We start from the raw sequence: 15,316 nt of genomic DNA, 5'->3' as shown, positions 1-15,316 counted from the left end.
CTTATAGTGAAGGGTAAAGAGTTCTTTGTATATTTTAGATACCAGCCCTTTATCAATATGTGTTTGGCAAAGATTTTCTTCCCAGTTTACGACTTGTATTTTCATTATCTTAGTGCCCTGCATGAGTAAAACTTTTTAATGAAGACCGTCCTATAATCTTTTCTTCTATTGTGCTTTTGGTGTTATAGCTAAAAAGTCATTACCAAACCCAAGCTCACCTAGATTTCCTCCTGTGTTATCTTTTAAGAGTTATATAGTTTTGCATTTTACATTAAGTTATGATTCATTTTCAGTTACTGTTTTGTGAAAGGTGTAAGATCTTTGTCTAGATTATTTTTGTTCTTGAACATGGATTCCCACATGTCCAAATGGTATTCCAGCACCATTTGTTGAAGACTATTCTTTCTCCATTAAATTGCCTTTGCTCCTTTGTTGAAGAATAGTTAACTATGTTTGTGTGGTTTTATTTCCATTGATTTGTTTGTCTATTCTTTCACCAATACCACACTGTCTTGATTATTGTAGTTTCATCGTAAGTCGTGAAGTTAGGTAATGGCAATTCTCCAACTTTGTTGTTCACCTTCAATATCATAGTGGGTGTTCTGGGTCTTTTGCCTTTCCACTTAAAATTTATAATCAGTTTGTCCTTGTACACAAAGTAAGTTCCTGAGATTTTTACTGAGATTGCATTGAATCTGTAGATCAAGATGGGAAGAGCAGACATCTCAACAATATTGAGTCTTCCTATTCAGATGTATGGAATATCTCTCCATTCATTTAAATCTTCTTTGATTTCCTTCATCACATTCTTGTAGTTTCTCTCATATAGATTTTTACATATTTTGTTGGATTTATACCTAAGTACTTTACTTTTTTAGGTGCTGATATAAATGACATTGTATTTTTAAATTTCAAATTCCAATTGCTTATTGCTGATATATAAGAAAGCAGTTGACTTGTATATTGACCTTGTGATTCATTGGGATTTTTTAACATAGGCAGTCATGTCATCTGTGAACAAAGACAGTTCTTTTTCCCCCTTCTCAATCCGTATCCTTTTCATTTCTTTTTCTCATCTTACTGCATTTGCTAGGACTTCCAGCGTGATGTTGAATAGAAAAGGTGAGGGGACATCTTTGTAGGGAAACATTTAGTTTCTCGTCATTAAGTATGATGTTAGCTGTATATTTCTTGTAGATATTATTAAGTAGAGGAAGTTCCCCTCTATTCTTAGTTTGCTGAAGTTTTTATCATGAATGGGTGTTAGATTTTGTCCAATGCTTTTTCTACACCTACTAATATGATCACGTAACTTTTCTTCTTTAGCCTGTTGTGGTACAATGTAATAATGGCCTTGCATAATAAATCACACTCAATCATAGTGTATAATTATTTTTATACATTGTTGGATTTGACTAATTTTTTGAGGATTTTTAAATCTATGTTGATGAGCGATATTGGTCTATAGTTTTTCTTTCATGTAATGTCTCTGTATGGTTTTTGTATTAGGGTTATGCTGGCCTCATCAAATGTTTTAGGAAGTATTCTCTTTGATTTTATTTTCTGGAAGAGACTGTAGATAGTATAATTTTTTTTTTAAATGTCTGGTAGAATTCACCAGTGAATCCGTCTGGGCCTTGTGCTTTCTGTTTTGAAAAGTTTTAATTATTGATTCCATTGAAGTGATTCTCCTGCCTCAGCCTCAGCTGAGACTACAGGTGCACACAACCACACCTGGCTAATTTTTGTGTTTTTAGTAGAGACAGGATTTCACCATATTGGCCAGGCTGGTCTTGAACTCCTGACCTCATGATCCACCCTCCTTGGCCTCCCAAAGTACTGGGATTACAGGCGTGAGCCACCACAGCCAGCCTGATTCTATTTCTTTAATAGAGATAGGCCTATTAAAATTATCTACTACTTCTGTGATTTTTGTCTTTAGGGAATTGGTCCCTTTCATCTAGGTTATAAAATTTAAAAGCATAGAGTTATTTGTGCTCTTAAAATTTATTATCCTTTTAGTGGCAGTCAGTAGTGATGACCTCTATTTTGTTTCTTTTTTTTCCCCTCACCATTTTCATTCTTTCCAAATTTTATTCCAAAAAAAGGGGGATGTGTAATGAAGAGTCCTTGAAGAGTAGATTAAGATGTCCATGAAGAGTGACCATCATCATGACAATAAAGTATTCAATTAAACAGAAATGACAAGGACCCATTTCTGATATTAGTAATTTGTACTTTCTGACTTTTGTTCTTAGCTACCCTACTCAGAAGCTTATCAATTTTATTGATCTTTTCAAACCAGCTTTTTGTTTCTTTTATTTTTTCTATAGATTTTTTGTTAACAATTTCATTGATTTCTGCTCTAATCTTTATTATTTATTTTCTTCTACTTGCTTTGAATTTAATTTGCTTTTCTTTTCTAGTCCCTCAAGGCAGAACAATGGATTATTTCTTTCAGATCTTTTTTGTTTTCTAATATACACATTCAGTACTATACATTTTCTGTAAACACTGTTTTTGCTGAATCCTTCAAATTTTTATAAATTGTATTTTCATTTTCATTTATTTCAAAGTATTTTTACTTTGAAATAAATGAAAATGAAAGTATTTTCTATTGATATTCTTTATTTGACCTACTTGTTATTTAGAAGTCTGTTATTTAATTTTCAAGTTTTGGGGTTTTCCAACTATCTCTTTGTTACTGATTTCTAGTTTAATACTATTTAGGTGTGAGAGCATACTTTGTATAATTTCTATTCCTTCTAAATTTGCTAAGATGAGCCCATATATGACAAATCCACAGCTAATATTGTACGGAATGGTGAAAAGTTGAAAGCACTTCCTCTAAGAACTGGAAAAAGACAAGGATGCCCACTATTACCACACGTATCCAGGATAGTACTGAAGTTCTAGCCAGAGCAGTCAGGCAGGAGAAAAAAATAAAAGGTATTCAAATGGGAAAATAAGAAGTCAGATTATCTTTTTTCTTCTGATGACATGATCTTATATATAGAAAAACCTAGAGTCCACCAGAAAACTCTTAGATCTGACAAATGAATTCAGCGAAGTTGTGGGATACAAAAATCGGTAGCATTTCTGTACACCAACAATGATCTATCTGAGAAAGAAATCAAGAAGACATTCTCATTTACAATAGCTATAAAAAAATAAAATACCTAGGAATGCGTTTAATCAAGGAGGTCAAAGATCTATACCAAGAAAACTACAAAACACTGATTAAATAAATTATAGATGGCACAAACAAATGGAAAAATATCCCATGCTCATGGATTGGAAGAGTTAATATTGTTCAAATATCCATACTGTCCAAAGCAATCTACAGATCAGTGCAATCCCTATTAAAATACCAATGTCATTTTTCATATAGTTAGAAAAAAAACCCTGAGATTCATATAGAACTAAAAATGAGCCTCAATAGCCAAAGCAATCCTGAGCAAAAAGAACAAAGCTGAAGACATCAGCCTACTTGACTTCAAATTATATTAGAAAGCTATAGTAACCTAAATTGCATGATACAGTTATAAAAATAGATACATAGGTTAATGGAACAGAATAGAGAACCCAGAAATAAAGGCACACATTTAGAGTCAACTGATCTTTGAGAAAACTGACAAGAACATACACTGGGGAAAATATACCCTCTTCAATAAATGGTGCTAGGAAAATCGGATTGCTATATGCAGAAGAATGAAACTGGATCCCTCTCTCTCACTATATAAAAAAATCAACTAAAGATAGATAAAAGTTTAAACATAAGACCCCAAACTATAAAAATACTGGAAGAAAACATAGGAAAAACTCTTCTGAACACTTGTCTCGGCAAAGAAATTATGATTAAGACCTCAAAAGCACAGGCTACAAAAAGAAAAATGTATAAATAGGACTTAATTAAACTAAAAAACTTCTGCACAGCAAAAGAAATAATCAATAGAATGAAGAGACAACCTCTCCCATTCAGTAGAATGGAAAAAAGTATTTGCAAACTATTCATCTGATAGGGAACTAATATTCAGAATATACAAGGAACTCAAAACAACAACAAAACATAATAATTCCAAAGGGCAAAGGATATGAACAGACATTCTTCAAAAGAAGACATACAAATGGCCAACAGGTATAAGAAAACATGCTTAATATCAGGAATCATCAGAGAAATGCAAATTAAAACCACAATGAGATACCATCTTACACCAGTCAGAATAGTTATTATTATTATTATTATTAATTTTTTTTTTTTGAGACAGAGTCTTGCTCCGTCGCCAGGTGCCAGGCTGGAGTGCAGTGGTGCAATCTTGGCTCACTGCAACCTCTGCCTCCCGGGTTCAAGCAATTCTCCTGCCTCAGCCTCCCAAGTAGCTGGGACTACAGGCATGCACCACCACGCCCAGCTAATTTTTGTATTTTTAGTAGAGACGGGGTTTCACCATGTTGGCCAGGGTAGTCTCAATCTCTTGACCTCGTGATCCGCCCGCCTCGGCTTCCCAAAGTGCTGGGATTACAGGCATGAGCCACCGCACCCAGCCCAGAGTAGTTATTATTAAAAAGATGCTGGACATCGTGGCTCATATCTGTAATCCCAGTGTTTTGGGAGATTGAGGCAGGAGGAACACTTGTGACCAGTAGTTTGACACCAGCCTGGGCAACATAACAAGATCCCACCTCTACAAAAAAAATTTTAGCCAGACATTGTGAGACTGGTCCTAGCTACTTGGGAGGCTAAGGCAAGAGGATCACTTGATCCCAGGAGTTTGAGGCTACGGTGAACTGTCATTATGCCATGACACTGAATGACAGAGTGAGACCCTGTCTCTAGGAAAAAGAAAAAAAAGATTATTATTAAAAAGACTTAAAAGTTTCCCTTGGCAGAGTTTGGGGAATGGGCAGCAGGCACCATGCCTAGCTCTAAAGGTGGAAAGAAGAAGCCCCAAAGCAGGCCAAGGAGATGGATGAGGAAGAGAAGACTTTCTTTTCTTTTTCTTTCTTTTTTTTTTTTTTGAGACAAGTCTCACTCTGTTGCCCAAGCTGGAGTGCAGTGGCGTGATCTCAGCTCACTGCAACCTCCACCTCCTGGATTCAAGCAATTGTCCTGTCTCAGCCTCCCAAGTAGCTGGGACTACAGGCGCATACCACCATGCCTGGCTAATTTTTATATTTTTTGTAGAGATGGGGTTTCACTATGTTCACCAGGCTGGTCTTGAATTCCTGACCTCTGGTGATCCACCCGCCTTGGCCTCCCAAAGTGCTGGGATTACAGTTGTGAGCCACTGCGTCCAGCCAAGAAGGCTTTCAAACAGAAACACAAAGAGGAACAGAAGAAACTTGATGAGCTAAAAACAAAGGCCACAGGCAAGGAACCCCGAGCCACAGGCGAAATTATGAAATCTGGCAAAAAGTTAACTGTTCCTTGTGCCTGAGGTAATGGTGACTTTTGATTCCATTCCTATAAGCATCTATATTCTTTTTCATAACACCTTTTGCCACCTATAGCTAGAATGATTGTATAGTCATGAAGCCTATTGTACATTTAAGAATAAACTTTTGTAAAAATAAAATATAAAGGTAAAAAACAATTACAGATTTTGGTGAGGATGCAGATAATAGGGAACTCATACACTGTTAGTGGGAATGTAAATCAGTGCAGCTCCTGTGGAAAACAGTATGGAGGTTTCTCAGTGAACTAAAATGCAACTACCATTCAACTGAACAATCTCACTACTGGGTATCTACCCAAAGGAAAAGAAATAAATATACCAAAAAGATACCTGCACTTCTATGTTTACTGAAGCACAATTAACAATAGCGAAGATATGGAATCAACCTAAGTGTCCATCATTGGATGATTGGATAAAGAAAATGTGCTATAGATACATACATTGAAATACAACTCAGCCATTAAGAAAGAATGAAATGTCTTTTGCAACAACATGGATGAAACTGGAGGTCATTATCTTAAGTGAAACTAGTCAGGCACAGAAATTCAAATATTGAATCTTCTCACTTATAAGTGAGTACTAAAAATGTATACCCATGAACTTAGAGAGTGGAGTGAGTGAGTGAGTGAAGAGAGTAATCCCAGCACTTTGGGAAGCCTAGGTGCAAAGATTGCTTGAGCCCAGGAGTTCAAGACAAGCCTAGGCAGCATGGAGAAACCCCTTGCCTACCAAAAATACAAAAATTAGCCTGTCATGGTGGTGCATGCCTGTATTCCCAGCTACCTGGTATAGTTAGGCAGAAGGATCAATTGAGCTGGGGAGGTTGAGGCTGCACTGAACCATGATGGTGCCACTGTGCAAGTAATAGCCAGTTGATTTGCTGAATAGGTTAATAAAATTTATAAACCACTGGAGTGACTGATAGATCCATATAGCCAATAAGCATAGGCAGCGTGCTCAGCATGGTTAGTCATAAGAAAATACAAATTAAAACTACAATGAGCTACCATTATAAACCCACCAGAATGGCTAAAATTAGAAGGATTGACAATACCAAATGTTGATGAGGATATGGAGCAACCAGAACTCTCATATATTACCAGTGGGGAAATTGTTAGAAAAATTTGGAAAACTCTATGGTAGTTACTAGTACAGCAAATTAAAGATGCCCCTCGGCTTATGGCAGTGTATATTAAGGCAAACTCATCACAAGGTGAAAATATCGTTAAGTAAAAACTGCATTTAATACACCTAACCTGGCAAACATTATAACTTACCAACTTAGCCTATAGTGTGGAGCAGCAGTCCTTGAGCTTTTTGACACCAGGGACCAGTTTAGTGGAAGATAATTTTACCACAGATTTGGGATGTGGAGGATGGTTTCGGGATAAAACTGTTCCACAGTAGATCATCAGGCATTAGATTCTCATAAGGTGCATGCAACCTAGATCCTGTGCATGTGTGCAGTTCACAGTAGGGTTTGTACACCTATGAGAATCTAATGCTGCTGATGATCTAACAGGATGGGGAGCTCAGGTAGTAATGCTTCTACCACTCACCTCCTGCTGTGCAGCCTAGTTGTAACAGGCCATGGACTGCTGTAGAGTATCAGTTGTTTATCCTCATGATCCTGTGGCTGACTGAAAGCTGTGGCTTGCTGCCACTGCCCAGCATCATAACAAGAGCATCAAAGCTCATATTGCTAGCCTGGGAAAAGATCAAAATTCAAAATTTAAAGTATGATTTCTACTGAATGCATATCACTTTCATACCATTGTAGTCAAAACTGTAAGTCGAACCAGTGTAAGTTGGGGCCATCTGTGTACATATATGTACCACATATACCTTATGACCTCTCGTATTTCATTTCTGGGTATGTAACAAAGAGAAATGATTGCTATAACCCACAGAAGACATGAAAATGAATGTTCACAGCAGTTTTATTCATTTTAACCCAAAACTAGAGACATATCAAATGTCCAACAATAATATAAATTGTGGTATATTCTATGATGGAATGGTAGACAGCGGTGAAAAAGAACTAACTGCTGCTATCTACAATTACATACATGAATCTTAGAGATTTATCACAGATTCATGTTGAGCAAAAGAAGCCAAGCATGAGAGTACAATACATATGTAAAAATTCATGGAACTATACACTTAAGATCTGTCCACCTTCGTGAAAAAAATGTTTATATGTGTATTATCATGGTTCAAATATAGAAAATACATTCCATAACAGGCTGTCACGCTTCATACTTGAATTCATAAAGTTTTTAGTCAAGAAAAGATTATTCTGCTAAATTAATGTTGTGTTTCAGACTCTATATGTTGAATAATATCTTTTTTCTGATCTAACCAAATATGATAAGGAGACAAGATTGAACTGCCTTCTGATAAAGGACCAAGAATTTTTTTCTCTACTTCCATTTGGTGCAGTGTATCAAACTAAAATTCAGAACACCTAGTATATACAATTCTTACAAAATTTAATTAATATATTTATGTATTTATTTGTTTATTTATTGAGACGAAGTCTCTGTCACCTAGGCTGGAGTGCAGTGGTGCAATCTCTCTGCTCACTGCAGCCTTCACTTCCCTGGTTCAAGCAATTCTTCTGCCTCAGCCTCCACAGTAACTGGAATTACAGGCACCCAACACCATGCCCAGTTAATTTTTGTATTTTTAGTAAAAATGGGGTTTTACCATGTTGGCCAGGCTGGCCTCAGAACTCCTGACCTCAAGCAATCTACCTTCTTCAGCCTCCCAAAGTTTTGGGATTATAGGCATGAGCTACCATTTCTGGCCCAGAATTTTAAACATGGTTTTTTAAATTTATTAATAGCTAACTAGGAAAGATCATCTGCTGTTGAATTTAGGTTGATCAGTCATAATTTTTTCTTTAAATTTACCTGTAAGATAATATTTTATATGTAAATCATACTTTGAGGACTTACTTAAAAGTTTTATGAATAAAAAAATCACTTGGCTTTTATGTTTATATATTGCATAGAGAGGAAACAGTTTGGTATCATTTTTTCGTTTACCATAGCACTGTTAGTTATTGATGTCCACAAGAAATTAAGTCCTTAGTTCATAAAATATTTTGTAATTCATTACAAAAGAAAATTTTTAATGGCTGAGCATAGTGGCTGATGGCTATAATCCTAGCACTTTGGGAGGCTAAGGCAGGAATATCACTTGAGGCCAGGAATTCAAGACCAGCCTGGTAACATAGGAAGACTCTGTCTCTCCAAAAAAAAAAAAAAATACAAAAATTAGCCAGACATGGTGGTACACACCTCTAGTCTCAACTATTTGGAAGGCTGAGGTGGGACCATCGCTTGAGCCAAAGAGGTTAAGGCTTCAGTGAACCAAGATCATTCCTTTGTACTCCAGCCTGGGCAACATAGTGAAATCCTGTCTCAAAAAAAATTTTTAAACAATTTTTCAGCTGGGCACAGTGGCTCATGCCTGTAATCCCAGCACTTTGGAAGGCTGAGGTAGGCAGATCACCTGAGATCAGGAGTTTGAGACCAGCCTGACCAACATGGAGAAACCCCATCTTTACTAAAAATACAAAATTAGTCAGACATGGTGGCACATGCCTGTAATCCAAGCTACTCAGGAGGCTGAGGCAGGAGAATCTGGGAGGTGGAGGTTGCAGTGAGCTGACATGTGCCATTGCACTCCAGCCTGAGCAACAAGAGCAAAACTCCACCTCAAAAGAAAAAAGAACCAATTTTTCTAATTTAAAATTAATTATCATAGGTTGGGTCACCTGACCTTTTTCCTACTCAGTATTCAGCAACTGTTTAAGATAAAAGAGTGACAGGTAGTGAATTGATACATACAGAATCCTGAAGAGTAATGTATTTTTTTATAGGCAGAGCTTCTAGATGCTGCTGCTGGCATTCATGTGCGATTCAGATTAGGTGGAGTAAGTATGGTTGAATGCTTATTTAGTAGTTTTAACACACATTTTTAATAGAACTTTTTAAAAATAGATATAATGTATTTATTATTATTATACTTTAAGTTCTGGGACACATGGGCAGAACGTGCAGGTTCGTTACATAGTTACACATGTGCCATGGTGGTTTGCTGCTTTCATCACCCCATCATCTACATTAGGTATCTCTCCTAATGCTATCCTTCCCCTAACCCCCACCTCCTGACGGGCCCTGGTGTGTAATGTTCCCCTCCCTGTGTCCATGTGTTCTCACTGTTCAACTCCCACTTATGAGTGAGAACAGGCAGTGTTTAGTTTTCTGTTCTTGTGTTAGTTTGCTGAGAATGATGTTTCCAGCTTCATCTATGTACCTGCAAAGGACATTAACTCATCCTGTTTTATGGCTGCATAGTATTCCATGGTGTATATGTGCCACATTTTCTTTATCCAGTCTATCATTGATGGGCATTTGAGTTAGTTCCAAGTCTTTGCTATTGTGAACAGTGCTGCAATAAACATACGTGTGCATGGGTCTTTGTGATAGAATGATCTATAATCCTTTGGGTATATGCCCAGTAATGGGCTTGCTGGATCAAATGATATTTCTAGTTCTAGATTCTTGAGGAATTGCCACACTGTTTTCCACAATGGTTGAACTAATTTACACTTTCACCAACAATGTAAAAGCATTCCTATTTCTCCACATCCTCTCCAGCATCTGTTGTCTCCTGACATTTTAATGATCGCATTGTAACTGGTGTGAGATGGCATCTCATTGTTAAAGCACATTTTTATGAAATTGAAACAATGTAAGTTTTTAAAATGTAAAACATTTTTATAGTTATATTACAATGGTTCTTTGAACTTTTCCATCTACAGGTTAAGTTTCCACCTGATATATACTATAAAATTTTTACTCACAGACATATTGAAGATCTGTGTGCTAACAGCCCTAGAAATTATGCAAAACTTCCAGCAAAGCATACATCTCATAATAAAGATGATCATCTTCAGGAAGAGGATTATAGTGGCTGGTATCATCGTATAGAAAACAATGGCTGGAGGCCAGTTTCTGATAGAGTAAGAAAAGAGAAATGTTAATAATTTTTAATCTTATCTACTTAGAAATCCATTTTTTTGAAAATTAATATTAAAATTATTTTTTAAAATAATAAATTCTATTAGTTGAATTGATAAATTTTGCTTACATGAGCTACTCTGGGGTTGCTAATAATACTTCAAGGGACAGCAGTTTTTTTTCTTTTTACATTTATTTCTACTTTTAATTATCAGCTTTGAATAGGCCATCTTTAGATACTCTCTGGTACTCAGCAGATTATATACTCAGTATACAGATTGTAGAATGTGATATGTTGACTATATTAACACTAAGTATTACCAGATGCTGTGGCTCATGCCTGTAATCCCAGCACTTGGAGCTGAGATGGTGCCACTGTACTCCAGCCTGGGTGACAGAGTAAGACTCTGTCTCAAAAAGCAAACAAACAACAAAAACAAAACAAAACAATATACTAAGTGTAAAAATGATCAAGGTATGAATTCATTCGTTTAATAAACTATTGCATATCAACCATATGCCAGACATTGTTCTAGATGCTTGGGATAGACTTAAGTAGTTTGCCTTTCAATTAGGGAGACAGTCAAGTAAACAGGACATTTCAGTACAATGTAGTAAACATGTTAAATGGTTTAAGAAGGGCAAATATATAGTGTTTGGAAGGATTAACAAACTCTCCTTATTATCTAGGGTGTGTATGAAAGAGCAAGGGGAATGAGTCAGAAGGGGGAAAATAGACAACCATTTAGGAGAAAGTGTCATAAAGGGGAAACCACAGAGTCTTGGGTCATGATACAGGGACTTCTGCATTCCTGAAAGGTGGCTGTACTCCTTGAGGATTAGAGTAATTGAAAGCTATCAGCACTAAGAGTAGCTTAGTCATCATGTGATAAGATGAGACACTCTTAGGATATATCTTTTTATCCATTCAACAAATACTTATTAAGTACCTCAGTACACTGGTACTTTGTCGATCTATCTGTAGCATGTGCTTCTGAAGGCCGAGTGTACTACTTGCCCATCAGTTAATTAGAAATACCTTGAAAGGATCTATCCTTTCCTCTATTTCTATCTTGGCATATCCCTACTGAGCACATAGAAGTTCTTGTCTATTGGCAAATAACCTCACAATCAGTATTTCAACATTTTCTGTATTTATTTTTGCTTCTCAATAGTTTTGGCTATCTACTGACAGTATAGTGGTGGAAGACAAAAAGGAAAGTGAATTCCATTTCTCTAAACTAAAGAGAAGGCAAGACTTGGAAAAGAAAAGAAAACTTACCAAAATAAAGTGGATGAGGCAAATGTAAGTTGATGAAACATGAAGGAAGTATATAGTAGTTAGGGAAAAAAACAAATTTGGAGAACTATACTTACTGCCTGATTTCAAGACTTGTAAAGCTACTATAATCATGACATTGTGGTATTGGCATATAGACAGACGTACAGATCATGGGACTGAATATGGAATTGTGAAATAAACCCCCATATATATTGTTAATTAATTTTCAATAGAGGTGCCAAGGGAACTAAATTGGGAAAAAAATAGTCTTTTCAACAAAGTGGATATCAAATGCATAAAAATGAAACTTGAGTCTTATCTTACAGCATGTGTAAAATTAACTGAAAAGAGATCATAAATCTAAGTATAAGAGCAAAAACCATAAAGCATCTAAAAAACTAATAGAAGGAGAAAATCCTAGTGCCTTTTGTTCTGGCCAAGATTTTTTAAAGAGGACACAGAAGCCAGGAAGTATAAAAGAAACAATTTTAAATTTCACTTCATCAAAATTAAAAGCTTTTGTTTTTTGATTGACATGTTACAAAAATAAAAATACAAGCCATAGACAGGGATAAGACATTTGCAAAGCATGTGTCTGACAAAGGTCTTGAATCAAGAATATGTTAAAAAAAAAACTCTAAACAATAAATTTTAAAGTGGGCAAAAAACTTGAATAAACACTGCAGTGAAGTTATATAGATAGCAAATTAGCACAACTCAACCAGTGACTAACATCATTAATCATTAGAGAAATGCAAACTAAAACATTAATGAGATACCACTACATACCCACTAGAATGACTGAAATAGTCTGTCATACCAATTGGTGGCAAGGATATGGAGCAAATGCAAATTAGTGTGTGCACTTTGGAAAACAGTTTGACAGGTTTTTTAAACAAGTAAACTATTAAACCAGTCATTCTACCCCTACATATTTACCCAAGAGAAATAAAAACATGTCCACAGAAAGATTCTTTGTGAATGTTCATAGCTGGTTTATTTCTCATTATAATAGTGAAAAACCAGAAACAGCACAAATGTGCATCAGCAGGTGAATGGGTAAGCAAGTGATAGGGTGTCTACACAAAGGAATACTACTCAGCAGTACCACAGAATGAACTACTGATACACGGAACGACATGGACCAACCTCAAAATAATGCTGAATGAAAGAAATCTGTCAAAAAATAGTACATACTCTATGATTCCATTTACATACAGTTCTAGAAGACACAAATCTGCAGTGCACAAAGAAGATCAGCAGTTGTCTGGAGATGGAAAAGAGGAAAGAGAGAGGGATTCCAAAGGAATACAAGGAAACTTTGGAGGGTGATGGATAGATTCATTTTTTATTGTAGTGATGGATTTATAGGTATATAAACATGTCAAAACTGTACATTGTACAATTTAAATATGTGTAGTTTGTTGTGCATCAACCATACCTCAGTAAAATAGTTTAAAAAATAAAGAACATGTACAGACAATCAGAAGACCTCCCTGGCAGCTCTGAAGCGATCCTTCATCTCTTATAATCACAGCATGGGTTGAGGGCAACCCCGTTTTCCATTGCAAGGGTCACAGGGTTACAGTGCCTACAGCACTACCAAATGCTTAATGCTGCCAGGTCTTTTGCAGTAAGATAACGGTACTAGTGGTGAAGAAGGAGAACCCTGAGACCTGGGATTAGGACATTTGGGCAAACATACACAAGGCTAAGAACTTTGAGCTTCCAAAGTGCCTTGTTGGTATAGGGAACTCTTGCTCTCCCTTTTGAGGGAAGCAACTCTTCTCTGCATAAAAGCCTTTCAGTGACTGCACTGGCACAGTTGCCACAAACATTTATGCTGGTTGTCCTCAGGATTCCACCTCCACTATTTCTCATTGCCTTCAGCTCACAATGAGATTTGTATCTCAAGACAGCCTAGACAGCAGTAGAAGGTCCACTCCAAGAGGAGATAGTTTAGAAAACCAGAAGAGTTACAAGAATTTACTAATCTGTATTGCCAGCAGTCTCAGAAGCATCGTGTGAGGATAGATCCTAAGATTGTTAGATCGAGTCGGTTGGGCTGAACTTAACTGATTTGACCATACTCACCTGGGATGGTGGATTTAATGTTTTGGCTTGAGTTGGCAGAAATTATGTTAATGGTCTGTTAGATTAGCTAATCAAAGCCTGAGTTAGGTAGAGCCAACGAAAGCTCTACCTTTGCAAAATGCCAGAACTTCTCTGGCATACTGTAGAAAAAGGATTTCTAAAAGTTCAGGGAATTGTGTGTGTGTGTGTGTGTGTGTGTGTGTGTGTGTGTGTGTGTGTGTGTGTGTGCAGTCTACTAAACCACCATCTCGCCATCACCCCAGTAAGTCCCAAGAGATACCTTTTTTTTTTTCAATCAAGCTATGAGGTAATAGCTTGGTGAGGGGAGCAGCATATTTCTTTTTCTTTCTTTTTTTTTGTGGGGGTAGGGGGACGGAGTCTCACTCTGTTGCCCAGGCTGGAGTGCAGTGGCTCAGTCTTGGCTCACTGTAACCTCCGCCTCCTGGGTTCAAGCAATTCTCCTGCCTCAGCCTCCCAACTAGCTGGGATTACAGGCGTGCACCACCATGCCTGGCTAATTTTTTTGTATTTTTAGTAGAGATGGGATTTCACCATATTGGCCAGGCTTCTCTCGAACTCCTGACTGTATGATCTGCCTGCCTCGGCCTCCCAAAGTGCTGGGATTACAGGCATGAGCCACCATGCAAGGCCCAAGAGTAGCATACTGCTTGCTGAACTCTGTGGTGGCTGTTCTTTACAAGGATGGAGATTATGGTAGGGGAAGCTGTGATGGAATTGGTTCGTTCAGGTCACTGGAACTAATGGAACTTCGAAGTGGTAGAGGTCAGGTGATAACTCAATTGCAGCGAGGCTTCCAGTTGTGGCTTCTTCCATAGAGGAAATCAACACAGCCCCTGGCACCTGGTATGCTGCAAGTGACCTGGCAAATGTGTTATTTCCCATCCTATCCCAATCACTAAGCAAAAGGAGAAGCAGTCTGCATTTTCACAGAAAGAACAAAGTGTGTTTTTACGTCTTGCTCTTGGAGATATATCAGCTTTCCTGCTCTCGTCCCCAGGGGTTTGTACATCTGTTTCCACAGAACATCATGCCTGTTCATTACATTGATGTTCTTACCTTGATTGGGTGTGGTGAGCAGAAAATAACTCCCTTGGTGGCTTAGTAGGACAAAGGCACACTACAGGGAGGCAGATAAACTTTGAAAAAGTTAAGGTTCTGGCATATAACTGAAGCTTAAAGACATTTGAGATATCCTTTAGAAAGTGAGATACAAGTTACTGTACCTTGTACCATTCACCTTGAAGAAGCACAATACTTAGAGGCCCTCTCTCAATTTGAGAGCTAATGTATGACACATTTTGGGCATGCTGCTCCCCTTTACTAGGTGCCCTAATAAAGCCAGCTGGCTCCAGTGGGACATGGAGCGAGAAAGACAATGTAGTCAAGCTGCCCCACAACCTGGGGTTTATGGCCAGCAGTCCTGACAGCAT

General features: G+C 37.2%; 1 protein-coding gene across 2 annotated transcripts in view; it reads left to right on the top strand.

Moving 5' to 3' along the window:
* CUNH11orf65 (chromosome unknown C11orf65 homolog) overlaps positions 1–15,316 on the top strand; it is a 155,347-nt gene that overhangs the window by 30,257 nt on the left and 109,774 nt on the right. For both annotated transcript variants that reach the window (XM_012474587.2, XM_012474586.2), the window contains exons 4-6: positions 9,346–9,399; positions 10,291–10,491; positions 11,665–11,795. In XM_012474587.2, coding sequence (XP_012330010.1) covers positions 9,346–9,399; positions 10,291–10,491; positions 11,665–11,795 — 386 coding nt within the window. The remainder of the gene's footprint in view (positions 1–9,345; positions 9,400–10,290; positions 10,492–11,664; positions 11,796–15,316) is intronic.

This window comes from Aotus nancymaae, unplaced genomic scaffold (genome assembly GCF_030222135.1).
Source record: "Aotus nancymaae isolate 86718 unplaced genomic scaffold, 86718_ANA_hifiasm-v0.15.2.pri h1tg000012l, whole genome shotgun sequence".
Classification (NCBI taxonomy): domain Eukaryota; kingdom Metazoa; phylum Chordata; class Mammalia; order Primates; family Aotidae; genus Aotus; species Aotus nancymaae.
The sequence above is the reverse complement of the archived record's forward strand: the minus strand, read 5'-3'. Positions and strand labels throughout refer to the sequence as shown.